This window comes from Limanda limanda, chromosome 18, assembly GCF_963576545.1.
Source record: "Limanda limanda chromosome 18, fLimLim1.1, whole genome shotgun sequence".
Classification (NCBI taxonomy): Eukaryota; Metazoa; Chordata; class Actinopteri; order Pleuronectiformes; family Pleuronectidae; genus Limanda; species Limanda limanda.
In genome coordinates this window covers 13,302,941-13,330,462 of record NC_083653.1, presented here as the reverse complement: position 1 = coordinate 13,330,462, position 27,522 = coordinate 13,302,941, and the positions used below count along the sequence as shown (strand labels likewise).

The window sequence follows — 27,522 nt, the reverse complement described above, 5'->3', positions numbered from 1 at the left end:
GACCAATAATGTGGCCAACATCCATGCATAACTCCCAATGAATATTTAAGTCATCCCTTGTTTACTGTTAGCTTTGAGTTAAGACACACATGATTGAGTATATTTGATCATTTTACTTCAAAAAAGCTTTAAAATGTTTTTTAAATGGATCAACATATTTATTTCTAATACTATTGATGGGACAAGCGGACTTCAAATTTTACATGGGGCCAGGGCCCCCCTGGATCCGCCCCTGAATGGGCCGAATGTCACGGGAGTTAGTGAAACATTTCACAAACATCAGCTTGATGGTGCATTAGGTAGATACATATAGCTATAGAGGGTTGAATATCATACCTATTAATTTGAATAAAAAAAACATGCACCATTTATTCACAAGTATTAACTTATTACAACAAAAACTTTTTTTAATTTGTGTCACCTCAGATGGCTTAAAAAACTATTGTCACAGAATTAAACTGTAGTTGTAGTGTGTGTGTGTGTATGTTACTCTATACATTTGTCACAATACATATGCATGCAGAAAACTGTATATGGAAGTCCAAAAGAAAAAATCCCCATCCTCCTCACTGAAAAAAAACAAAAGACATTACAAATAGTCTGTTTTCTCTACCAATACAGAATCAATGTGTCATCATAACAATTAATACAGATCTATAAACTTCACCCAAGCAAAGTAACGAAGTTCCAGCAGCCCTGCTTCAAAAAACACTCATGAGAGAATACACTGGTCATTTGTAAGGCATAAAATATCATCAGATTTTCCCTCGTCATCATCTTCATCTTCCCCACGCGCAAAATCTGCACAACATAGACACAGTTAAAACACAAAAGCATCAGTGTTGTCATCCAAAATACAGCAGTACTCTCAAGAAAAGGCATTTGGCTGAAACCCGACGGAGATCCTTAGAGGCAAAACAAATAATCAAAGCGATACATCACCAGTCGAAAAATCTAATAAAGAAAAGGGAAAAATTAGTAAGACGAATAAAGTTTGAAATCTGTCGAGGCACAAACACCATAACTGTTGCCTCACATTGGCAATAATCTTCTCGGTATTACAAAAGATTTGACAGTCTGCGGTTATCCTCTGTGTTGAGTTGTAAAGTTGGTTGCAGTTCATTGAAATAGCCCGGAGCCTGTTCAGGTTTCCAGCAGCAGCCGAGCCGATCGCTGGACTCACTGCTCTCCATTAGTGTCCCGGCTCCTGCACGCTGCTGCCATTCATTTCATCTGAGGCTCTTTTTGAATTATGATGCTCGTGGATGTTTGTCAGGGAAATAAGCCGGCGAGGCAGCGCTTGATGAAACTGATGTGGCATCGTGGGAAATGTTTAGAGCATGATAGAATTGGCAATCTTTATTTATGAGCACATGGTGATACTGAGTCCACACCATAGTGTTCCCCCCTCTCCATATTGTACACAAGCAGTCATAACACCCACACGTTGATGCATAGACAACGCACACACTTTAACTTTATACTCCACACAACTGAATTCAACAACCTGAACGTTTTGTGAGTTTTTATATTTTAACTGGAGCTGCTTATGGGAGCTGTTGACTTATTTTTTTTATAAAAAAAGACAGTAATGTCAGGAATAAGGACTACGCCACAACAGGATGTGATTTAATGGTTTTCATGGAAATTGATGTATCGGAAGTTGAGGAAAGAGGTACCGGACATTGAGGGAAAGGGATCTGGTAGAGGTCACCAGTGCATTCTCCCGTGTGGGGGTAGAGTCCTGCCCCACATACATTAGAACGAGATATGCAAGATCTATGAGCCAAACTGAATATGAAGGGATGAGGGACAGAAGGAAGAGAGGATGAAAGTGTGTAAGTAAGAGTGAGGGAAGGATGGAAGAGAGGATGAAGGGATGTGAGCAGGGATGATGGAGGCAGGATAGAGAAGATGACGGGATGAGGGAAGGAAGAAAGGATGAATGGATAAGAATAGGACAGAGTAAAGGAGAATGAAGGGATGTGGGTAGAGAGGAGCAGAGAGGAACAAAGAATCTGAGTCAAAGAGGCTGTGATGTGTTGATGTACTCTCTTAGAAATACGGGTTCTTTACACGACTATGAGTTCTTCATTCAAAGAAGCCTTAATGGTTCTACATGGTGTTATTTCTCAAAGTGTAAGGTGATGGGGATTGTGATTGGAGGCGAGGTTGAGGCGTGGCCCTGCTCCTGAATCTAAATCAACATCAGGTGCAATCTTTGTCTTAATGTGACAGACTGCAGCTCCTCAGAGAGGCCGAAGGTGAGAGCTGATATCTTGAAACCTGCTTATAAGATACAAAGCTTTAACAGTGTGTAACATCATTTCGACGCTGATTTACTCATTTGAGAGGTACAACATGTATATTGTGTATTCTCTGAGCAGCAAGTTGGTGTCGATCACAATAAAAGGCCACTTAAACACACTGGAGATTAATGATGAAGTCAGTGTTTGTAACAGTAAATCCACTGATGTCTAACACGGAAATACACGTCTTTCTCAGGGGCAGTGAAAATTGCTCTGAGCCCATTAACATGTAAAGCATCATTGAGCTGAATACACAGTCACAGCAGCGTTGTCACGGACAGCATTTGTACTATTTCTTTTTTTTTTTCTTTTCCAACTGAATTCAGACAAGGTAAAAGCACAGAAATACAAAACTGCCAAATCTTGAGTATCTCACACCCTCATGCAAATAAAATTGTCCTTAATAATGTCGCGTAGGAAATCTGCAGCGAACCTACAGTTTTTTTTACACATTTATGGTTTGACTTAGATACAAAATATCAAAAGAGAGAATTTGAATATCACTGCTTTAGTTACTAAATATAATACAGATAAAGATTTTTTATCTTTTGCTGAATGTAAGTCTCTTCTTCCTGTCCGATAAATCTAAACGTGGCCTGGTGTTGACCAATCGACAGCTGCCGAACAAATAATCTCACAAAGACTCGATTCACTTTACGACTGAATCCTTTACATCGGGTCTCTGCCCCATTCGCTCTGTTGTCAGCTCCAGGTCATCAAAAGACGACGGGGGTGTTACAGTGGTCAAACCGTCCGCGTGATCCATCAGGTGAGGACAAGAGGGACGTCTCTCACACGTCCTGGGGAAGGCCCTGGTCTCTGCAGCCTGAGGAAGAGGAGGGTAAGATCCAGACAGAGGGAGGGGGAGAGAAAAAGAGGTTTGACTGCTTGTGGAAATAAACATTGTAAACTATTATCTGGCTTTTATAGCTGACGTTAAGACAGGTTTTAACGAGCCACACGCAATTACACACCTTTTATATTAAACTTCTGTCGGTATCTGTCTTTCTCTGTTTCATTTAAACGAGCAAACTGACAGAAATGAGGTTTGGAACCACCGAGACAGAACTATTGGCTGGCATCCATTACCCCAGCTTCCACATTGTGCCAAACAACGATAGTCTGCCTGGAGTTATGGTTTGTCTATGAGATGTCACATCATTGAAAACTTAAGTATAACAGCCTCATAAAGCAAACAGGTTCTGCGTCAGTCGTTGTGATCTGGTAAAGATCAACAGACGTTTGGCTGTAAACGATGATCAGGTCCTCGTGGAACTGAATCCCTCTGTTCAATCTTTACCTCCTGAATAACCTGAATCTTTAGAGAACAGGGTTTTGCAAAGTGTTTTATCCAGTAAGTCAGCATCACATCTACATGGTGAAAGACTGGTAGTGAGAAAATATTGATGTAGTTAATGTAATTTAATTCTTCCCAAAACTATTTTGCAAACATTTAAATGAGTAAGGAAGCTTTTTAGACCAACTTAAAATGTGAACAAAACATTGTCCACAAAAAATGAAAACGGGAAAATTCCACGGAGCTCACCAAATCTTCAAGGCTATTCTTCATCTGTTTTATTTTGGCAAACTGCTATTTTTCAAGGTTAAAACTAATTCTGAATCTTTATTTTTAAGCCAACTCTCAAAAAAGAACTCTGCCTGAAACGTTGACTTTATGTATTTCAACTTATAAAACATAACTTCACCAAATGTGACCCTTTACATTGAACTTTTGTTATAAAGTTACATGGACATTTAGTATGCAATTGAAATACATAAAGTCAACGTTTTTAGGCATAATTGTTTTTTAAGTGAGGTTGAGCAGGTTGTCCGCTAATTAGAAGGTCAGTGGTTCGATCCCTCGATCTTCAATCTGCATTCCAATGTGTCCTTGAGCAATACTGAATCCAAAGAGCCCCTGACGGCTGAATTAATGCATTTTTGAAGGAGTGAATGTTACTTGTACTAAAAAGTGCTTAGAGTGCTTGCATAACACTGGAAAATCTCTATATAAATACAGTTTGTTTTACCATGTACCGTGTGTCGACAGAGCTCTCCCTCATCCACTGATCAAGATCAACTGCTATCTCCAAGTCTTAAAAAGATCTTGTATGTCAACAGAGCTCCATGACAACCGCCTCACTCCCTCATGAAAACCACGTTGGAATCTTGTAAACTTTTATGTCCAAGGCCAAGAATAAACTGCGATGCTCTGCGAGGAATCAGATACCGAACAAACTGTACATCGCAGATGAAAGATCATGAGAAAGCACTCAAACAAATGTGACTTCTACGCCTGGGAAAAATATTTGTTTGGCCCCACTCGATATCTATGTTAACTTTAGTCAAGCTGACTATTCGTTATAGTCACATGCCTCGATGCCATTTCACCGTTTGATTAACTCACTGGGAAACTGTTGCTAGTGAGGGAAGGAGGAACAAAGTGAAACACCTACCGTCAGAAACTTCGGTTCACGAAGACGGAGAGCAGAGGGAGGAGGGACGACAAAAGAAAGACACAGTTAGACATGATTCTTAAACAGTTTATGGGGTTTGTATGTATTAGAAAAGGCAATCTAGGAATTTCCAGAGACCATAGACTGTATATCAAATCAGAACAAGAGGTAAACAGAGCGAGTAAGAAAAAAAACCCTGATGAAAGTGAGGCGGAGAGGGAGAATGGGGCCCGGGCAGAGAGTGGGAGGAATAGCGTGAGAGAGAAAGAGAAGGAGCGGGAGCAAAGACGTAGCAAGATAAAATAGGAACAATCATTAGGTAGTGAGAGAGAGAGAGAGAGGCAGGAGGGAGACGATCAGTGGGAGGAAGATAATACCACGATCATTAGATAGATGGAGAACGAGGAGAGAAGGGGGGGGGGGTTGTTTGTGGAGAAGGAGGTATGGGAAGAAAGAATGCACTGATCGTATCAACACAGGCTCGTTAGAGGAGGAGAGAGCGGATCGACAAGGGATAAATGAGCCACATTATCACCGTGATTCAGGAGGAAACACTCAGAAAGTCACGGTGCAGAATGGTCGAATAATAATTTATGTGAGGGGGGGCAAAGATTTCAGCAGAAGAAAATTGTTGTGATATTCAATATAAACATTCGATACTCCAGCCACGCCTGAGCGCTAACTCGGGTTGAGACTTTAGCAGCAACAGATGAATAAGACATGTGCCCAGAGGCCTGAAGAACAGTGGGGAGCAGGGAACAAAAAACACACCGGGGGAGCTGCTCACTCCCACACACACACAATTACTGTACATCACACACACGCACAAACACACACACACACAGACTCCTGCAGGCGTGTGCACGTTTGGATGAACATGCAGGCAGCAATCACCTCACATGTGCACACTCATAGTTACACAAAGAAGACAGCAGTGAGGTAACAACAAAGGCTGCCTTGGTGCAATGAGAGAATAATGATGCGTGTGTGTGTGTGTGTGTGTGTGTGTGTGTGTGTGTGTGTGTGTGTGTGTGTGTGTGTGTGTGTGTGTGTGTGTGTGTGTGTCTGTGGGTGGGTTGGTGGTCCAGGTATTGTGGGGACGTATCTTCGTTATAAGTACAAAAAACAAAAAGTTGCCAATACATATCAAGCTGAAGGTTTAAGGTCAGGTTAAGGTAAAGTTTAGCTCATGGGTTAGGGTTAGGCAAGTCTAGTTTAAGGTTAAGGTTGGACTAGGCAGGAAACAAGTGTAAGTCAATCTTATGTCCTATGAAGTTAAGGAAATACGACTGTGTGTGAGTGTGTGTGTGTGTGTGTGTGTGTGTGTGTGTGTGTGTGTGTGGTGTGTGTGTGTGTGTGTGTGTGTGTGTGTGTGTGTGTGTGTGTGTGTGTGTGTGTGTGTGTGTGTGTGTGTGTGTGTGTGTGTGTTGTTCATGCATCAATGCCCAAGAAGGCGACACTGCTGACAGAGGAAGCCAACCTCTCTGTCTCTTCATCTAGCATTCTTTCTTTCTTTCTTTCTTTCTTTCTTTCTTTCTTTCTTTCTTTCTTTCTTTCTTTCTTTCTTTCTTTCTTTCTTTCTTTGAACATATTTGTGCCTCTCAGAGCTGACAAATGTTCAATGTTGTGAGCACAAGCCTCGAAGGATAAGGTTGGCATTTTGCATTTTATGTTATCATAAACAAATCACACGAAATGACCTAAACCAACAATACCTTTTAAGATTAATAATCCCTTTTAGAAAGGGTAAATGGTTTATGTAGGATCTATTTTCTGCTGCAGATTATACACTGTACACATAGTGTGAAGATTCGGCAGCTGGACAGTGTATGTTGGGAATCTAAATAAACCACAGTGTCCATGCATGTCACAGATAAGGAATGTGCCTCCCAGTGTGATAATCTCTGGACAATTTGAAAAAGATGTGCCCACCTGAATGTGTGACAGATGTGTCAGATACACTGTCTTGCTTACTCCTATTACACTGTATTAATTCATAGTGTTTCTATCTGTAGACTTCAGCATATCAATCAGACAGTTTCTATGCTTTGGACAATAGAAGTCTACGACACAGTGGAACAATCATAGATCAAGAACATCACCAGGTCGTTTTTCTTATCGAAAAATTCAGAAGATAATTAAACCTTCAGACAGAACTTTACATGTACAGTGGTGCATGTGAGAGAAGGCACAAATAGATAATAAGTTTAATTCGTATAGCGTCTTTCAAGAGACCTTAACCTATTTGAGGGAGAAAGATATGTTTAAGGTGACAGAGACAAAGAAAAGGACAGGTTGTATCAGATCAGGTCATATGAACTTTAAAAAGACAAGTTTTTTACAATTGAATTTCATGCAATAAAATGTTTGATGTAGTTGGAATGGAGACAGCAACAAGTAGAGAAGACTGAACAGATCAACACGGATTGACAGCTACTGACTTGCCAGGATGACCATGTCCATTCCCCAGAAGATGCTCATGATCCATCCGACCATGATGACAGCCGTCAGTATCTGGATGAAGGCCGCCGCCACGTTGAGCCAGAACACGCAGCACACGCCTCGCTCTGAGACCAGCTCGCTGCGAGCTCCACAGAGCACCGTGAAGGCTGAGATGAAGGTTCCTGTGGGAACAAACCCGCAGAGCAACACGTTATTAAAAACAACGGCAACAACACGGTTCAATGAATCATTTTCTTTTCATATTTTAGGTCCTACTTTTCTATTAGATCAGTGCCTGTGTTTGTCTCAGCATGTAGAAAAAGCCTGAGGGAGATTTCCACTCTGCCTCCAATGAAACACAGCAGACTCTTTCCAATCAAATAAACCAGGAGAGAAACATATTACTGAAGATTTGGATCTTATGTTAGCATGCTAACTCTGGCTAATCATCACATAACACAATTACTGATGTGTGATTAGGGATTAGTCGGAAATTGCGGTTCGTTCGCAGATAAAAGCTCATTATGTCAACATCATGTGTATCTGTACCAGATTCATATATCACAGTTAAGACGTTTCATTATAAATGAGTTATTATGCTTTAACAACATTTTGTGGAACCATCTAATACAGAAACGAGACCCTGAATGAATCAAATGAGCTGTAAATATTTGCCGATTTGCTTTTCCCATGTATCATACAGGCTGCAGTTTTAGAGACTGAAGCTACTCAATGGCTGCTCGGAATGAGTGAGTCAATGTGCTGGGATAAAAAAGTTATTTATTTCTAACGGGAATGAAACGTCCTGCAGGTTTCTGTTTTTGAAACGTGTTTTGAAACGTGTTTTGAAACGTGTCTCAATATTTCAATATTGAGAATATTGAGACAAATCTAACTTTGTTTCACTCTGAAGAATAAATGGTTTCATAGAAGTCCCGAAAGACTGCCGCCTAAAGAAGAAACACAAACTGGTTTGGTCAGACTTCAGGGTGAAAGAGTTAAATGTGAATGAAACGTCCACTTCCTGATCCATCTCCCTATACTCCCAAAATTTCTCGCTACTGTCGTCCCCGAGTCTGGACCATCCAAGGAATAGAGACAACATAAATATGAAGATGAACAAAATGTCAGCTCTGCCAAAGTGAAGCCAAATTGCCAGCATGCCCCCTGGTGGCTGAAAGCAGTACAGGTCATAAATATTGTCTCCTCCTTGTTAGCAGATGGAACATGGGCCAAGTTGAAAAAAATCCTTGTACATGTTGAATCAAATTTTCCCAATTATGGTTTCTGTAATTTTTTAGGTTCTTGTAATACTGATGTTTGTTCAAGTGTTAATTTTTGTAGTGATTTGACACAATAAAAACTGAGGGAAACTTAATGATTGACAGATGAGACTGACTCACAGCTGGTCAAGTGCGTGTCTGGGCTCCACTCCATAATCAATTCTCAGAAACCAATGGTTAAATGTAGCCTTTTGAATGAATCCTTTCTTTCAGTTTCTTTCAGTTGGACAGGAAACCCAACTAGACTCATAGATCTATAGCATAGAGTTGGTAACTGCACTTATCTTCAGTGTTATTTGGTTAAAAAAAATAGTCAAATGAAATAGCAAATTCTCTTAGCACCACAGTCGTCTTGTCCCTAAGTCCTCATGAATCCTCCTTCACGTCAGATCTGAGCCGTGAATAAGATCAGGGGAAGACAGACAGACTGGTGCTTGCTGCGGACAGTCCCTGTCTGCCTGAGTGAAATCCAATATCACTCCTCATCCTGTTATCTGGAGACCTGGACCTTCCCAGAGCCCAGTCACTGTACCGTGACTCCAGTGTGTGTGTGTGTGTTTGTGTGTGTGTGTTTGTGTGTACGTGTGTAAAGCGCAGAGGCCAAAGTAACTCTCAGTGCTCACAAATTAGATTATTTAATTACATAACGTTTCCATGACAACATCCCCTTAGGAATAGGACGACAACGGTATGAAATTAAAACAATTTTTTTACTTTCATTTATCTTTGGGATCAGGAGAAACAAGCCAAACCCCATTTCTCAGGATAATGTACCACTGTTTATTTCTTTATTTCATGACTTGTATACTTTTATTTTGAAATCTCTGCAAATAGCAGCCTCCTCCATGTCCTGTTCCCATCCATTCTAAAAACAGAAACACGAGGGGTCAACCAAAATACAAGGAGGAAAAAAGGATAAAAATAAATCCCACATGGGAATCGGTCTCAGCAGTGTGATGTGGAAATCACATCGCTGACATTTTCACATCATCTCAGAAACATACTTTCCCCCTCTAAAGAAAACGTGTACGTCTCTATAGGAACTTTTCTCTATCTCTGTAATCAAATCCCCAAGGAGGCCCTCAAAGCAGCCCTGGGAAATAATTTGCACTTGATGATTATCTTGTCGTGGGTCGAGTCTCGCAGTGATTGTAGAAAATCAAACAATTGCTCCTAAAATACTGTGTAAAGATTACGACGGCATAAAAATAAACATAAGCGCACACTCTCATCCAGAACAGAAACATCTCTGGGTACGATGAGTTTACTAGAATTCCCTCATTTAATTTTTAACTATTTTTTAAATGATGACTACATAACAATCTACAGAGTTTTTTAATGTGTTGAATTACCACTTAAAGTGCTTTACAGGACAAGTCACATTCACACATTCACACACACATTCACACGTGTGTGCACGTGTGAATGTGCTTATTTGATCATTTGATTTAGTCATTTATTTCCTTCTTTGGTAGGAGTCTGGCAAATCAATCCAGGTTTTAATGAAAGACTGGGGGACTGAGTGGAGTATTTCTTAACATTCACGGTCTCTGCTTACCCCCTTGTAGCACTCGTTCAGCTGCATTTTAAACCCAGCCTGACCCTTACCCTGACATAGCTGTAACCCCAACCCTAAAAATAAGTCTAAACCCTCAAACAGCTCTTGTCAAAATGTCCTCACTCTGTAATATCTTGGTCCTCACAAAGACATACGCACGTGCACACACGTGCATCCAGAGGCAAGATGTCAACATGACCCAATAAACCGATGCAGTGTCTCCAACAACACACAGCATCAATCTCACACACGTGACCTCTGCCTCCCACACACTCCTAAAATACTGTGTAAAGATTACGACGGCATAAAAATAAACATAAGCGCACACTCTCATCCAGAACAGAAACATCTCTGGGTACGATGAGTTTACTAGAATTCCCTCATTTAATTTTTAACTATTTTTTAAATGATGACTACATAACAATCTACAGAGTTTTTTAATGTGTTGAATTACCACTTAAAGTGCTTTACAGGACAAGTCACATTCACACATTCACACACACATTCACACAGTGCTTTTTCTATCAGGCACCAGTTATTAACTGTCTACGCAGCTTTCAGGGATAATTTGGGGTTCAAGTTCTTACTCAAGGACACTTTACGAATGTAGATTGAACCACCGACCCTCTGGTCAGTGGGCAATCCTCTCTACCTCCCGAGCCACAGCTGCCTGTAGTGATTGTGTAATATTTACATTTCACGTCTTTTACTTTGGACATTATTTGGGAGATTTATTGTCTAATTTATCTGCTGACAACAGGGATTGTGTAATTGTGTATATTCTAGTTCCAAACATTTATATGACGTATCAGTTCAACAGCAATCAAACTGTGGAGATGTGTGTGTGCATTACATTGACTTCGTTATAAAAGGTATTATTCTGCCTTTTGTTTCAGTAGTGTTTTCACTCTTTCACTTAGGTCGTATCTTTTGAGAAAGTTGAAATGTCTCTTGTTAAACTGTCTGAATGTGATGTGTTTTCTATTCATTGAGCGATTAAGTCGAAATTCACGGGTGTGAATTTTCATTTGTGTAAAAATTATAAATTATTCAGTGAATCTGTTGATTTTTCTTTCTCCCTGCAGGGTTTCTGTACCTTTATGAGAGATACTGAAGTGAATAATGTGTGCAACACGCACACACACACACACACACACACAAAGAGCCGGGTGGGTGTGTGCTTTCCGATTATATATTATGTTTAAAAATGAGAGGACTGCCTCAAAAAATCTCTCTCTATAGAAACTCAAAAACTCAACATGTCCCACAATCTCTGACTTTCACCAGGCCCGTAAAAACCAAACCAACTAAATAAGCAGCTCCCAGAAGAGTAAAAAAAAGAAAACTAAAAGAAGAGAAGAATTAGATTTATTCTTTTCCTTTCAAGCTTTTAGCTGATGCTCATTTCAAAGCCTCTCACAGAAAGAGCAGCAGTGGGCTAAAACGAGCTTTCAAACCGATATGATCAGACTGAGAAATGTTTGGGTCGCAGGCCACACCCACCAGCAGATGCTCTGGCTGCTGGTGGAGCTGCCCACCTCCAGACTCGAGCCATGATTGACAGCAGACCCGCTGTCCGAGCGGCCACGCGTCACTTCCATCGGAGGTTTTGGCAACTGAAACAGTTATTTCATCTTCCGTAGTCGCTGTCAGGTAAACCGATACTTGATGATCGGCATGTGCATCAGAACTACAGATAATGGTTGTTTAAGCCATTGCTTTATCCGCTGATTATGTGGTTTATTGTTTGTTAATTAGACAAAAGCAACCCTGAAATGACGCCCCTCCACGATGACTATACTGTCCAGAAACTGGCTGGATATGATGTCATTCATGCAAGATGGCAGCATCCGTGTGTGGGTTATTTTGGCTTCATTTTTGTGCAGTGTGAGGAGGTAGAGGTACAGAACAAAAAGGCCAAACATCGAGGAAGTTGCTTTGCTGTGTGTGAGTGTGCAGGGATGGATTTAAACACAAATTTGTACTGAGCGATTCTCCAATGTAACAATAAATTAATTAATTCATGAAAGATTGTAAAACCCTTTGTTAAAAACCTGCTCTGACATTCATCCATGTGTGAAAAGCTCTTGGATCCTCTGCATGTTGCATGTGGGATATTGTGTGTGTGTGTGTGTGTGTGTGCGTGTGTGTGTGCCTGGATATTACCCAGACTAATGACTGTAATTACACACAGAACTCTGCAGAGCACCCACTGGCCGTGTAGGAGGTTAATGATGGAGTGTAAGTGTGAGGAAGACAGATAGAGAAGAAGAAAAGAAACAGTGAAGGGGAGAAGACCAAAAACAAAGAGGAGAACAAAAGACAGAAAACGAACAAGTAAAGAAGAGAGACAGGTGAGCTGTAAAGCAGCAATGGGAAAGTCACTTTTGAAAATATGACCAATTAGACATCTATTACTCAGCAGCAAAAGTAATCAGTTACAGATTTCCTTGCATTACTGTTCACTGCTCATTTAAATCTGCTTTCAAAGAACTGGATGTCACTACGTTACTGCACGGTGAAAATGAGAACGGTTTTTCTTGGAGGCTTTTACATTTTTTTATTAGAGGTCAGTGATATTTGAATCCAGGAAATTATCTTGAATCAATTTATAAGAAAAAGCTGCATTATATAAATTTAAATTTATATTTTATTTATAATTTTTGTTTTCCTTGTGTTTGGATTGAGTACTATTTGTCTGGTTACTCTGAATTCTCTGTTTTCTGTATTATTTTTGTAAATTTTGCTTCTTCTGTGTCTCTGATTTTATTTGCTGCCTTTGTCCTGTTTTCCCGCCCCCTTGTGATAGTCTGTTCCTGTTTCTAATGCGTTTCACCTGTATTCAATCACCTCGCCTCCCTTATAAGTCTCTGTGCTTCTCTTTGTCAGTTCGTCATGTTTCCCCTGTTCCTCCTGTGTTGTGTGTGTTTGTGCCAGCGCTCTTATGTTTCCTCGTGTTTGAACATGTGCACTTTATTTTGGACTTCATTTTTTTGGACCATGTCTGTGCTGTTAGTCCTTTTGCCTTCACCTGTTCTGCACATACATATATAGTCAGATATTTTTAATCGGTTAGATTAACACTTCACGTCTTAAATCTACCTCTCCTTGTGAGAATATTTGTGAGAACTAAAGCTGTGACTTCCCCGTCCATGTCTGAGGTCTTTTAAAACTCTTATTTGATCATTTGATTTAGTCATTTATTTCCTTCTTTGGTAGGAGTCTGGCAAATCAATCCAGGTTTTAATGAAAGACTGGGGGACTGAGTGGAGTATTTCTTAACATTCACGGTCTCTGCTTACCCCCTTGTAGCACTCGTTCAGCTGCATTTTAAACCCAGCCTGACCCTTACCCTGACATAGCTGTAACCCCAACCCTAAAAATAAGTCTAAACCCTCAAACAGCTCTTGTCAAAATGTCCTCACTCTGTAATATCTTGGTCCTCACAAAGACATACGCACGTGCACACACGTGCATCCAGAGGCAAGATGTCAACATGACCCAATAAACCGATGCAGTGTCTCCAACAACACACAGCATCAATCTCACACACGTGACCTCTGCCTCCCACACACTCGCGCTGAGGCTAAATCATACATTTGCTTCAGCTCTCTTGTGTGAACGCTTTTCCCTTTCCCAGTCGTCTTCTGGCAAAGGTCAGAACACATCAGAGCCATAGTTTCCCTCACAACAAACATGTGTATTTCTTTACGAGCCGACAGCTCATTAATCAGTTTACACGGCGCTGAATGAGCCGCCTCTGTGGTGTGTATCACCAATAGAGTTTTAACTCACTCCTCATTACGTTGCAGAGACAATCTCAGACTCAGACAGGCCGAGCAGAGAGAGGGAGGTTGTCAGTTTGCATCCTCCAACTCAGTGTAGAGCTCCGGCTGAGGAAACACACTCTTTTCCTCACATTTGAGGCTCACTAAGGATCAAATCTAACCTCTAACACTTAGCTGAGGTCAGCGGGTCAATATTGATTCGTCTATCTCTATAAATATTCATTAGAGTGGAGACGGCTATAGCCTGACTCTCCAAATCATATTTAACTGTTACTACATTATTTATCCAGGTGGAGTTTGCACGTTCTCCTTGTGTCTGTGCTGGTTTTCTTCAGGTACTCTGGCTTCCTCCCACAGTCCAAAGACTGGCAGATTGGGGTGAGGCTTTCTTGGAGACTGTAAATTGACAGAAGGTGTAAAAGTGACAGTGATAGGTTGTTTGTCTTTGTATGTTGGCTCAGTGATAGGCCGGCTGCACCCCGCCTCCAGCCTAACGTAATCTGGGATTGGCTCCAGCTCCCCTGCAACTGTCAAAAGATAAGTGTTATGATTAATGGATGAATTTGGACCGTGCCCCTAGAGGAGGTGGGGTTTATGACCTATACAGCAGCCAACCAATAGGGGGCAATCCAGAGGATTTGGCATAACTTTTGGGAGCCGATCAGCAACTATTCCTTGATGAACTCTTTCTATCAATGTTACCTAAACATGAGATTAGCATCCATTTTCTCATCCAGTTGTCAGTTTCAATATTTAAGTAAAAATCATTACTCCAGAGTAATTATGCTTTGTGTTGCAGGCTGTTTCTAAAGCATTATAATCATATTATACAGACACTCTATCATCTTGTCAGTGTTGATCCTCACAAAAAGTTGAGCTCTGAAAGACCAGTGTTTCCAGTTCAAGGGTGGTTTTCAGTTTCCCTGTTTCTCTGCACAAAGGCTCTATTCACTTTGCAGACATTAATAATACCAAGGACTCAGGTGCTCGCTGTTGTGCTATTAAAGTGCCAAACATTATTTGTCTCTGTGAGTGTGTGTGTGCGTGCGTACGTGCGTGTGCGTGTATCTTATTCACACACCTGTGCTTCTCCATGTCCGCTGGATGTGGCGCTCTGCTCAAATTCAATTACAGCATTTCTAAACTTGATTGGTTAAATAGAATGAGACGCTACTCCCAGTCTCGATCAATTCATTTCGCATACGGCACTGACACACACTAACAAACGCACAAACACACACACAACACGCACACACGCATGCATGCATTGTGTTCATTTCACTCAGTGTTGTCATGACAACTAGCCACAGCTTTTCAATGAAATGTCATGGCATTCAGGCACACACATTCACATTGTATATGCAGACACGCAGATGAGGTGGTGCCTTGGTGCTTTTCATACATTTCATACATGTTGGGGACACATGTCTTTAAGACAACATGGAAAGGAAAGGAAGACTGAGGATTTGCTGACTTATGACATTAATGTGTTTATGAACAAGCAGGCAGTGATTCAACCTTTATTGTGAAAAGGCTGCAGAGAAAAGAAGGAATGAATGTGTCAACTGAATGAAAAAGAATGAATGAAGGAAGAAAATATTCACAAATTGGAAATTCAGAGTGAGAACAAAGGAGACGAGGGAAGATATGAAGAGGAGGGTATACACACACACATACAGACACACACACAAACACACACACACACACACACACAGATAATGACTCCCTGGAGAGTTTTGACCCACAGATCAGAGTCGAGGGGGCGTAGAGGACACACCACAGGCTATTTGATGATGGACTGGGAGTTTTTGCTGTGGAGACGTCTCACAATCACAGGGTACATCAGAGTTTATGTTGATTATTCGTCTCTGTACCTCTGTGTTTCTTCATGTTCTGCAGTTCCTAAAGTGAACCCCACTCGATGTTATCGTCTCATGTCCTGCTGCTTTCCTGCTAAAACACTTAACTAATCTAGATCTAGCATCACAGGGTTTGTTATCGTACAAAGTGGGGATCAACATATTGATGAGGTGAGTGTGTGTCTTCAGCCACTAGATATTATTACGTAATCTCACTATAAAGAGAGACACACACACACGCAGAGACAGGCAAACGAGTGCAGGATTAAACCCTGGGAATTAGAGGGAAAAGGTGGAGGAGCAGGAAGAGATGTCTCTAAAAATAGAAAGTGGTTTTCATCTGGGATCGTATCAGCATCAAAATGCACACAGCGAGAAAATCTGTGAGATTTTCCAACGGGTGTGAACTGTGCCGGAAGTGAGTGAGTCAGACTTGACACCTGTTTTTTTTAAGCCATTTGAATTCATCATGTTGCTGGAAAACCACGGTAGGTCAATTTGAATTGGATTCTGTCACCTCGCCTGGAGTTGGACACGTGTTCAAATCAAAACGTTGTTGCAGCAGCAGACCTGTTTTCAAGTGTTATCAAGTGTCTGTGGAGATTCTCTCTCATCCAGGTCATGGCGTATCCAAGTGCTAAAAACAGGTCAACTGGGACTGGTGTAGTCTCTTGAAGCGGTTTCACCTCTAATCAAAGAGGCTTCTTCAGTTCTAACTGACTGCTGGGAATCTCAGTGGACCTGTTTTTAGCACTTGGAAGTGTTATCGAGATTTATTTCTAATTTGCAATGAGAATTTAGTTAGTTATAAAGACATCAAAATGGAAAATCCAAGGGTTAAATGTAACCGCAGACCAAAGATGAATGACATAACAGCTCTTAAAAGTGAAGCCATGCCATCTTGATCGCCGTCTGGTGGCTGGCTGCAGTATTGGTCATAAACCTCCATCATGTTCGTGGATGGGACAAGGACCCACCTAAAATGTTACGTACACGTTAAGTACACAACAGCAAATTTTCTCAAAGATTTGAGGTTGTTTGTTTGGCTTTAATCAGTTATTTGATAGTTTTAAATAATAGGGTTAAACCACATGATTGACAGCAGAGACTGACTCACAATTTGTCGAGAGCAAGTATCGGCAGGAGCTTTATCCCACAGCTTTCTTCCTGAATGACTACTGTACACGTCAATATGCGCTAGATAGCGACGCCTGTATTTGAGGTATTTTAGCTTAATTTTTGAACAAAAGGATGAAGTGGAGATGAGTTGTCCATCTTTATATTTGACCCATGGTTGTAACAAGGTATCACTTTTTGCAACCAGAAACTGGTCAGTTCTTTCTTTACTGGCTATTTGGTTCCAATGTGTTCCAATGAGCACGGATATCCACTCTCTAATCTACACATAGGGTATCTTGTATTTTGGGTATATCGTGGTCACTCTTCTGTATCGTGGTCACAAATTCCACTGGTTAGTTGGGGAGGTGCTCTCTTTGCTCCTCGTTGCAGAGTGGATCATCTGTGATCCTCTAGGGGGCAACAGAGAGAAGGACCAGTTCATCATCACCGACAGTGAAAAAGCTAATTTAGTGTCGAGGTGACTTTGCAATTGTGACACGTATAATACCAGAAAAGATTGACAGAAATGACTGATTGGTGCTATTGTTAACGTGCAAAATGCCTCCCTGATATCGTTTCATTGTCTTCTGCAGAGCACAACATCACCATTCCAAGGTTTCCACACACAACCATGATGCAGATGTCTTCTCCCCACGGCGATGATGCGTCCGCCCGCTGGGATGCCTGTGATGCATCTTTATACTCAAAGCGATGACATTTCTACCTGCAGTGGTGACACCCAGACTTCACATCCACCATTAACACCTGGCAGATGGAGGCTGTTTACACCATGACACTCTTATTTTAACACGAGGTGTGAACGTGGTCCCTCCCTTTCTGTCTCACCCGTTTTTGTTTTCACATGCAGACACACACACACACACACACACACACACACACACACACACACACACACACACACACGCATACATACAAAAAGGCAGACAGAAACTAAATTTTAACTTTCCATGCAGCTAATATGGCCAATCTTCATTCTTATCTGTTATTCATCAATTCTTCTATATTTTATTTTTGACTTCATGTTTGTTTATCTTGTTTTTTATCTTGGCACGCCTGCTTGCCTCATGTCTAAAAACTCCCCCACGTCTGTGCAGATCTTCCAGTTTCATGGCCGCTCTATTTTCAGCTCCACCATGTTTACTTTCTCTCATGATTGCCCTCTCTGGCTTTTTTTACTTAGCCACTTATGTGGTTTACATTATTTTACACAGGCGGAAAAATTAAGAGAAAAACGAGGGTGATGGTCCCTCATGCTCCAGCCTCCGTATGCATAAAGGATCAATTCAGGACAACCTGAATCCCAACTCACCTAGTCCCGGTATGAAGGTGTTCAGGAACAGGCAGATGACCGCCAGAGGGAAAGGCATTGTGGGTATCGCAGCCCGCAGGGTTCCCTTCTTCTCCCTGACTTCCACCACGACTCCTCCCCCAGGTGTAGGGGCCCCGGCCATGGCTTTGGCCCCGAGACTGTCCACTGCCTTCACACGGCCCTGCTCTGTTGCTCCTTCTTTATGTGCCATCTCTTTAAGAAGACTTCAAACTATTTGCTGATAAATAAAGGTCGCAAGTTCTGACTCTCCCTATGGATTAAGATGACTGGTGATACAGTAGAATTTTATATTGATGATATCGGTGATTGAATCCTTTGGGAAATTGCTAAAAATATTCAGCAGTGCATGTCAACGTTGGGCTCATAACCGCCGATATGTCACATATGTCCAAAAGTTGCGTCAAATGGTAAAATAATCGTTACCGTAGAATAACTTGAATTCGTTGAATCTATTCTGAAGAGGTACAGTGGAGATTTCTGTTCTATTCTCCCAATGTCATCTTATTAAAGGATTATTCTGAAGATTTGCATCAATATTCAAGTAAATCTCAGTCTACCTTGACAATCTTCAAAAAATTCCTGTGGAGGAGTCACCTCATACTTGTAGCCATCTCTGGGGAAGTAGGACTTTTTTCTTCTCTTTTCTTCAGGACTGTTTAAATCCCGTCAGGAGACCACGCTGACATCCGGCATCAGTGGCATCGGCGGTTTGATTCCACGTCCAACACGTTCTCTAGGAAGGGTGAATCAGTGACAGCTAAACTGAACAATCCTCAAAGATGTGCAACACTTTTCAGCAATTTTCTTTCATTCTGTCTTTCTCTTTTTCTTTCTTTCTTTCTTCTTTGCTGAAAAGACGCTCAACCTACACACCTCTCAATAGGTCGGGAGAGAGAGTGCACACAACCCCCCCTTTTCAAGGTCTCCCTCTCTCTCTCTCTCTCTCTCTCTCTCTCTCTCTCTCTCTCTCTCTCTCTCTCTCTCTCTCTCCTCCTCTTCTCTCTCTTTCTTTCTCTGTCTCCCTCCCTCCCTGTTCTCCCCATCCTCTTGCTCCATTTAAAGGAACAGTGCACCATTCCAGCATTACTGTTCAATGAGAACACATGTAAAAAGCTGTTATTCAGATTCAAAGTGAACGCTCCGAATTACTATTTTCATTCAACTCTCATCCGAATGACGAACGTATAGAGGATGTATGAAATGTTTGTTATGACTAAATCCTAATAGATTTTAATTATAAGACTTAACTATAGGTCTAAAAGTGAATGATATCAGACTTTTAATCATGTGTGCACATTTACAAGAGATTTACAATGAGTGACAGAGTATCTGATGAAGAGAAACAGAGAGAGAGAGAAGAAAACATTATGAAGTAATTTGCAATTGTCTAAATAAACGTCTAATAATAGGTTATATTGTAAAGAACATACAGTAGAAACACCTGATGGACGGAGAAAGTACAAAATTTAGAGACAAGAATTAAGACAGGGAGGAGACCTCTTCTTCCTCACCTCTACTCTAACATCCCCAACCTTTTTGTGTCTTTCTTTGTGTCTCCTCTCTCTCTCTCTCTCTCTCTCTCTCTCTCTCTCTCTCTCTCTCTCTCTCTCTCTCTCCTCTCTCTCTCTCTCTCCTCTCTCTCTCTCTCTCCTCTCTCTCTCATCTCTATTCGGTCTCCTAGCAACCCAGGAAGCTGTAGTTAATTATACAGAAGATATTGATCTCAGTCCTTTCGGTCGCCCATGTCGCCCCTTTCTCATCTCCCAATCTCAGTTCAAATCCCCACTTTTAATTTCCTTTTTAATTTCTGAAGCACAGCGGACGGCGGCTTTACGAGGTACTTTTACTCTTTATTTTCTTTTCTTCCTTCCTTTTCTTTTTGTCATGCAGAGCAGCATTAGCATGTGTCTCACAGCGCGAGACTGTGCAGAAATCGGGACCGCTGAGCCCAATCACCATCGGATTGTTCAGCCAGAGGCCTGCGGTGTAATGTGCTGATGCTTATTACCATGACAACGTGACAGGACAAGTTCTACGGCAGCCGGTCTTAAAGTGACACTTTTTTGTGGTTCATAGAGTTACACCAGGAAGCTCACGTCTCCTGCCGCCTCTTTCTCTCCATCCTATGTGCTACTTTTTCTCTCAGGGTTTAATTTATGTGGAATCCATCTGTCAGGAAAAGCTGACATCAAACACTAGTTATTTATAAACACATGAATGTGACTGTGCGTGTGTCCTCATGGCATCCCATTGTGTCCCTCTCTCCGGACTGGACCATCACCACAGTGACTGCTCTGTTCACACTCTCTTTTTTCTCTCACCTTTCATCTGCAGACTCTCGTCTGACTCTCGCTGGCTTTTATGTGTCTCTCTCCCCCCACCCCCCCCCCACTCCGTCCTCATATCTCTCTCAGTCTGCCTCAGCGCCACATGAATTCCCCATTGAAGTGTAACAAAGCAGATTGTGTTTTCGGTCCGCTTTTTGTTTACAAACAATCTTTTACTGTCGGGATAAAGGAGCATGTTTTTGTGCGCTCCCTGACGCTGGAGCTTTTTCAGGCCAAGGTCACCATGGTTGCACTGATCATTATAGGATGGCTCTATGTGTCACTACATCTTCAAACAGACAAAATCTTAAATCATAGCTGTCACACGTCAGTATATCAATAATACAAAGTGTAATCAATAAATAATGTGATGTGTTATTATAGGTATAACTACACAGGGGTTCAGTTGTTAGAAATTGTTTCACTTACACCAGCTGCAAAATTACAGCGATTAAAATTGTCATATTATCAGTGGGTGATTCTGCAGATTGACTGCATTTGCTTTGCTTCCTTTAGTATATTATATAAGCAAAACATTAGCTTTTCTTGTGTCAAATTTAGAATTTTACTTACTTACTTTACCCCCTGGTAAAAAGTCAGCAGAAGGTCAAAGGGAATGATGTGAGATTTGAGAACACAGCAGGAGATCCTCATGCCTACGGCAGAATTATTATGTCATGTTTCTGAGAGCAGAATCTCTGCTGTGTTCTTCATGTGTGAAAGAAAAACCTCTGGAGAAAGTCTGGACCCAATTCTGCGGACGTGTACTGGACAATGACCTCAAAATACAGGTGCCCACAAAAATCGAGGCAGTAAGTATCCACTGGTAATGAGCTGGACCTAGTGGTATAACATCTCAAATGATTTAGATATGAGGAAAGAGTATTTTCACTAATATATTTTTACTGTTATCGTCTCGTTAAGTAGCTGAACTCTTTCACCACCAGGCAGTAAAAGCTCAGGCTGCTAGTGTCCTGATTTCATCCTGCTACAGGTGGGTCACTGGCAGACCTGCGTGCGTATGCACAAATTTAATATGACATGTCCGAGGCTCTCGTCTTGGCCTCATGAACCATCATGTACAAGCATTTTAATCAGAGTAAATCCAACATGACAGAAGATGCAGCGAGATGTGGATTAAATCCTGTGCTCATTGACTTTATGATTTTACCACTGATCCGCTGAGCACTCATTACATTGATGAGGGGGTTTGGTGTTTGGAAAAACACCTTCACAGTTGCAAAGCTGCACTCGAGCTGCCCTCATCTCTCGCTGGACATTTTTTCCCTCATTAATGTGCAGATCTACTCAGCCAGGTTCTCTAGAAACGAATCCAACCACGTTGTGTAATTGGTCGTCTGATGGTGTGAGTACAAACCTTGTATCAGGAGCTCAAACACATAAACACACACGTATGAAGGCGAAAGGGGGACAGGACATAAAAATATGAATCTGGGTCTGAAACTATTTAAAGAAAGTCATCTGAGGTGATGCTCAGGGGTGAGAGGAGATTTTTCAGTTTGTCAGTTCATCTGGCAATGGGAGTCTGGAATGTCATCATATATTTTCCCTTATATATTCCCCTACTTACTTTTTTGTTATGATCCTTAACACACCAACTCACTGAGTTAATTACAGTCCCCAATCAGATTAAACAAGTCCTCATTTTGCTGGAAACCAGGTTTCGGAAACCAGAATATGAAACATTTTCTAACTTCAGAGGGCAGGAGAAGGAGAGAAGAGCGACATCTGCTGGGCTCTGAAGGACATCAGACACTGATCTGAAGAAGAGAACATCTGACGTAGAGATTATCACTTATTTTACCAGAAGAAAGAAGTGTTTTACTTTTAATCCAGTTCCCTGAAAGCCGGATTCCCCTTTGAGTTAATTCAGATTGTTTGAGTCTGATGTTTAGGTTTTTGTGGAGCAGTTTCCAAAGGCTTCATCAACCTGGACCAACATCACACTGTGGTATTTTACATCACATAGATGACTATGAAGTGAATAAAGAAACTGAGGTAGATTTAAATGATTTCTGTTCAAAGTTTGACTCACATGTAAATCAATGTCAAAGTAAATCCACTCACTAAATTGGTAACCAACTAAAAACCCAGTTGTCAGTGGGATGAGGCAGGTAAATAAAGAGGTAGACAACACTAAAGAGTATACAGAGATGGTATAGTGGTATTACACCACCGCAAGTAACCGCTGGGTGGCAGCAGAGACATGTGAAGAGAAGATGAATTTAGTCTCTGATCAATTTATCCCCAGAAAAACTGTTGGATTAGATTAATCCGATTACAGGAATAATTTCTCACATAAACTATGTGACCTTATACCTTTATCATAAATAATAGATATTGACAGGTCATGTACGACATTTTCACAATCATTGGAATTTATAGACAGGGTTTGTAAAATCAAAGGGTTCCACTATATTGGTTGTGGAGCTTTGAAAAAGGATTGAAAGTTATTTTTCACAAGTAACAGAGGAGAAGCCAATAATTGTGTCGGTGCATATCTTTTTTAATTGACAGATTTATAGCTGAGCTTTGATTACCAGCGTGTTTATATATAAACTCTGTGTCTCCTGAGAATACATCCTGTCTGTCACTTACAGAGGAAAATGTTTCGCAAACAATGTCCCCTGTCTCCTCTTGGCACATCCTCTCCTCGTCCCGGCCCTTGACCTGTTCGGTTGACAGACGCTCACTCACAGAGTGATGAAGCGTTCCTCCGGGCTTCATTCAGATGACTGAGCTGCCTGCAATAAAATGAAAAACACTGCAAAACAGACAGTAAAAGTGAAGCAGGAGCTGATGGAGACAGGATGAATCTGGTTCCATGAAGTGAAATTACATTCAAGCAGTGGTGGGATGCAGCAAAGTACATACATACTTCATGTATCTGTACTTTACTTAAGTAGATTCATTTCAGGTACTTCTCACTTTTCTGTACTACATACATCAGCAAATAACTGTAATTTCTAGTCTACTTTATTTTTATAATGTACTGTTTTTAAAATTGTGTTTAATGATTTTGTTTTAAGTGATCAAAAACAAGAAGGGATTTCATCCACTGATCCAATCAGAGCGAGCAGTTTTCATGTGGTTGACCGTTGCTACTTAAACTTTTAATATTTTAAATATGTTTGATAGAAAGTATTTCCTTTTACTTGAGTAAACACGTCCACTCGGCCATGTATCTCAGAAACCTTTACACTTTGACACATTTTACACTCTGGTTTTTAAGTTTTATTGCCAGTTTCTGTTTTCCATCTTTTATTCATTATAAACTTTTAGTGTTTTATCATCATTGTTCTGGGTCTTACACAATATGTCTTTGTGTACTGTTTTTTTGTTGTTGTTTGTTGCACAATGTACTGTTCTGCAGCTGCTGTTGTAGCTATTCGGCCCAAGAACAATTTCCCATGGGAACAATAAAGTATACTTGATTGCTTTAATACAATGTTTGAGTAGGTTATCCACACTAACAAAATCAAAAGAAAACTACAATGTGCGGCGGAGACTGCAACTGTTGAATATATGGAATGAACTAGTGATGTAATAACAAGAAAAACTGATTTTTGAATGGAGTAAAACTTTAAAAGAAACAAACAGCAACAAATGTGGGCCTGTCTTTATTCTGCGTTTAGATGCACCACCTTAAAAGTTACACTATAGTCACACATTGAACTCACGGTGGTCAAGTTAGAATTGAACTAATGACCAGTGAGCGTCCACGCCTGGATGAATGAGGCCTGCTGTCCACAGCGGAGTCAGTCTGGTGAACATAATGTTCTCCGATAACGTATCAGAAAATTCTTTATTTGGAGGTCTTACATAACAACATTGAAAACTTTCTTCCTGCATGTGCACACATACTTCCATACACACACACACACACACAAACACACTTTACAGGAAAATGAATAAACCTAGGTTGAACTGAACACACTACACTTCATATGTAATAATTATTAATATCATAACAGAAAGATTCACCCCATCGCATTCCTAAACAGATGATGAGTGAGTTAAAACCATCCTGCATCATCTCGAATTAGCGTTTGTTCTGTGCAGTAAATAGTATCTGTCGCTGTCACTGATACCAAGAAGAGAAATAGTAGAATATCTAAGGTGTGTCTTCTTGTTTTGATGACAATGAAATCATGACTGAAAACGCCAACATTTATCAAACAGCAACATCCTGTATCTGCTCTGTCAGGTCGTTCACGTGGAGACAAACACATGGAGGAAATATTGGTTCACAGCAGTGCGGCATGTTGTCTTATCTCTCTGTGTAACAGGAATGTGAAATATTGTCGTGTTGTTTTCCTTTCCTGAGATAGAGTGTCTCCATACATGCTGTTACACAACTGATTCCTTTTATCAACATGTTGAGACGCTTTGAAACTTTGAAACATTTATCACAATGTCAATGGCAAAGTGTATTTATATAGCAGGCTTGAACCAATGTGCTGAACTTAAAAAATGTACTTAAAATAATAATAATATTATAAATAAAATAATAAAAAAAGTTGCATTATAGCATCAAATATTTGTTAAAATATTCGTTTATATACTATTTAAAATCAAAACGATAAAACCTAATAAAATGGACTTTATTCGTCCACCCCACCTTTTTACAACTGTAACCGTGGTAACACTTTGGATAAATGATTTCCTTGTTTAAAGGTATAAAATGGATTCCTGATTTGTTTCCTGTTTCCAAACAATGATGATTGTTATGCTCTGGGTCAAAGGTCAGGCTTGTTTGACAGGATTCTCAAAAGATGTATAATGGGAATGTATCTTTAAGTCAATGGGCTTAACCAATATGTTGTAAATGCAGGCTTTCCCTAGTGTGTGTGTGTGTGTGTTTGTGTATGTGTGTTGACCTCGTCCATGGCCTCTGTTTAAGCCAGGAAAAGGTTCAAGGAGCGGCCAGCACCAGGACCTGAGGTTACCCTTAAAACACAGAGACACACTAATTGTTTCCTTCGGTCACAGGATACAAACACGGCAGAAACATGTGACCTGACACCGTTTCCATAACAACACGTGAGGTGTCCGTCATTGTCTTTATTTATGTTCATTTACGATATCAGCTCAAACTAAAGACCCTAGTGAATACTTAAAATATGAGAATCGTCACCTGACCATGACAAAGACATGTCAAATTTTTATTAGATGTGTGTCCTGTTGTGTCATCATGCCCTGTCCTCACACTTTGTGTTACCATGGAGACAGAGGGCAATTAACAGTAGGGTGTCACCAACCTTGTGACCACTCCACCCTCAAGCGCACACACACACACACACACGTTGAAGTGGCGTTTGTGAGTCAGAGAGCGTCATCAGTGGACGTGCCCGTGGTTCAGGCCACAAAGAAAACTGGCATCTTTTCCCAGTGGGAAGCCAGTGAGGGATCAAACAAGTGAGGAATTTGAACTATAGTGTGAACTATACCCATGTCCTCCTGGTGAAGCTCATCGCTGGCAGGTGAAGAGAAGCAGATGACAGCATGTCATGATCAGGCCTCTCCCTCATGGTTCCTGCTGCTCCCTCGTTGTCCCCAGTTCCTCCTTCTCCCTGTCCGAGTGTGTGAGGGTCTGTTTGTTCCAATCCACCTGCATATCTGAAACCAGTCGTCCATGAATCAACTCTGTCTCCACGCTCCAGTCTTCACCAGGCTTATCTGTGCACAAGAGTATTAAAACAAGCTCCAGACTCCCCCGACCCCAGCGTTTGCTTGACTTCTCTCTAATCCCATGTTTACCTGCGCCTCAGATCCATCATAAATCTCTGCTCCACACTCGACTGCCCAGTTATCTCTGTCTGTCCTTCTGCAGATCACCTCCACCAACCTGAACTCAAATGGGCTCTGGGAAGAAGCAGGTTTCATGTATGTGTCTCCCAATAATCTCTTTATTCCTTTTTTTTTAAACCTCATTGTATTATATATTTGATATTTACTGCGGGTAGAATCATAAGGAAACAAGAATTCCATTGCATTCAGAACTTTTATGTCAATAAAACCCTTGAGACCAGGGGTCACAGTCTAAATTCATGTAAAAAAAAAAAGAAACAGACAATATACAGAACACACACATACACAATATAAATAATCTAATTTGAAGGATGTTGCTACATCACATGTCACCTACAATGGATACTGCAATTACCAATGTCAATGTGTACATGTGTTTTTGAGAGTGTGTGTGTTTGTGATTGGGTGTGTGTGGGAGAACATCATCCTCACCCTGTGTTCTGAAATAGTCGTTCCCTCGGGTATCTGGGTGTGTACATTTAATCCTGACATACATCTTCCTCATCCGTGCTACTCCACCAGAAAAACACACACATCCATCACAGACAGTCACTGCACACACACACACACACACACGCCCTGACATACACACAAACACACACACACACACACACAATATGATGTACTGTTTCCCCCTGACATGATAAGATCCCAACCCAAACAGGGACAACATGCTACAGCTTCTCTGACTTAAAATTCCTTTTCCTACATCTCTCTCACTCTACAGCACACACCCACACACACACACACACACACACACTTTCCGTCTGTCCGTCTCTCTGGGCTCGTTCTGGGCTCTCTCCATCATTCTGTGTCGTTTTACCTCAGTTTCCAGGAAAGACTGAAATAACTACACTTCAAATAATCTACTGTTTTCTTTCCACACTAACTTTTCTAATTTTAGTTGATTTTATTTTCATTCATTGCCTCATGTTCTCAAAGACTTCAAGGTTCATGAACATATTAAAAAAATAATCAGAACTGCACACGATGATGAGACATTATATCCTCTGGGTTCTTTAAAATAAATGAAATTACTCGAAAATATAAGGTTGATTCGTGTGAGACTGATCACAAATATTTACATAAATCTTTGATGGAGAATGTGTGTGAATGTGTGTGTGTGTGTGTGTGTGTGTGTGTGTGTGTGTGAGTTTGAGGGTCAAGGTAGGTAAGACAGGAAATGGTGGACAAGAAC

General features: G+C 40.9%; 1 protein-coding gene across 1 annotated transcript; it reads right to left on the bottom strand.

The window, feature by feature from the left end:
• Nucleotides 1-3,100: 3,100 nt before the first annotated feature.
• On the bottom strand, nucleotides 3,101-18,355 carry stum (stum, mechanosensory transduction mediator homolog). Its single transcript, XM_061092130.1, has 4 exons — nucleotides 18,145-18,355; nucleotides 7,207-7,389; nucleotides 4,766-4,774; nucleotides 3,101-3,135 (listed from the first exon to the last, which is right to left on the bottom strand). Exons 1-4 carry the CDS (start codon nucleotides 18,353-18,355, stop codon nucleotides 3,101-3,103), a joined length of 438 nt encoding a protein of 145 aa, XP_060948113.1.
• Between the last annotated feature and the right edge of the window lie 9,167 nt (nucleotides 18,356-27,522).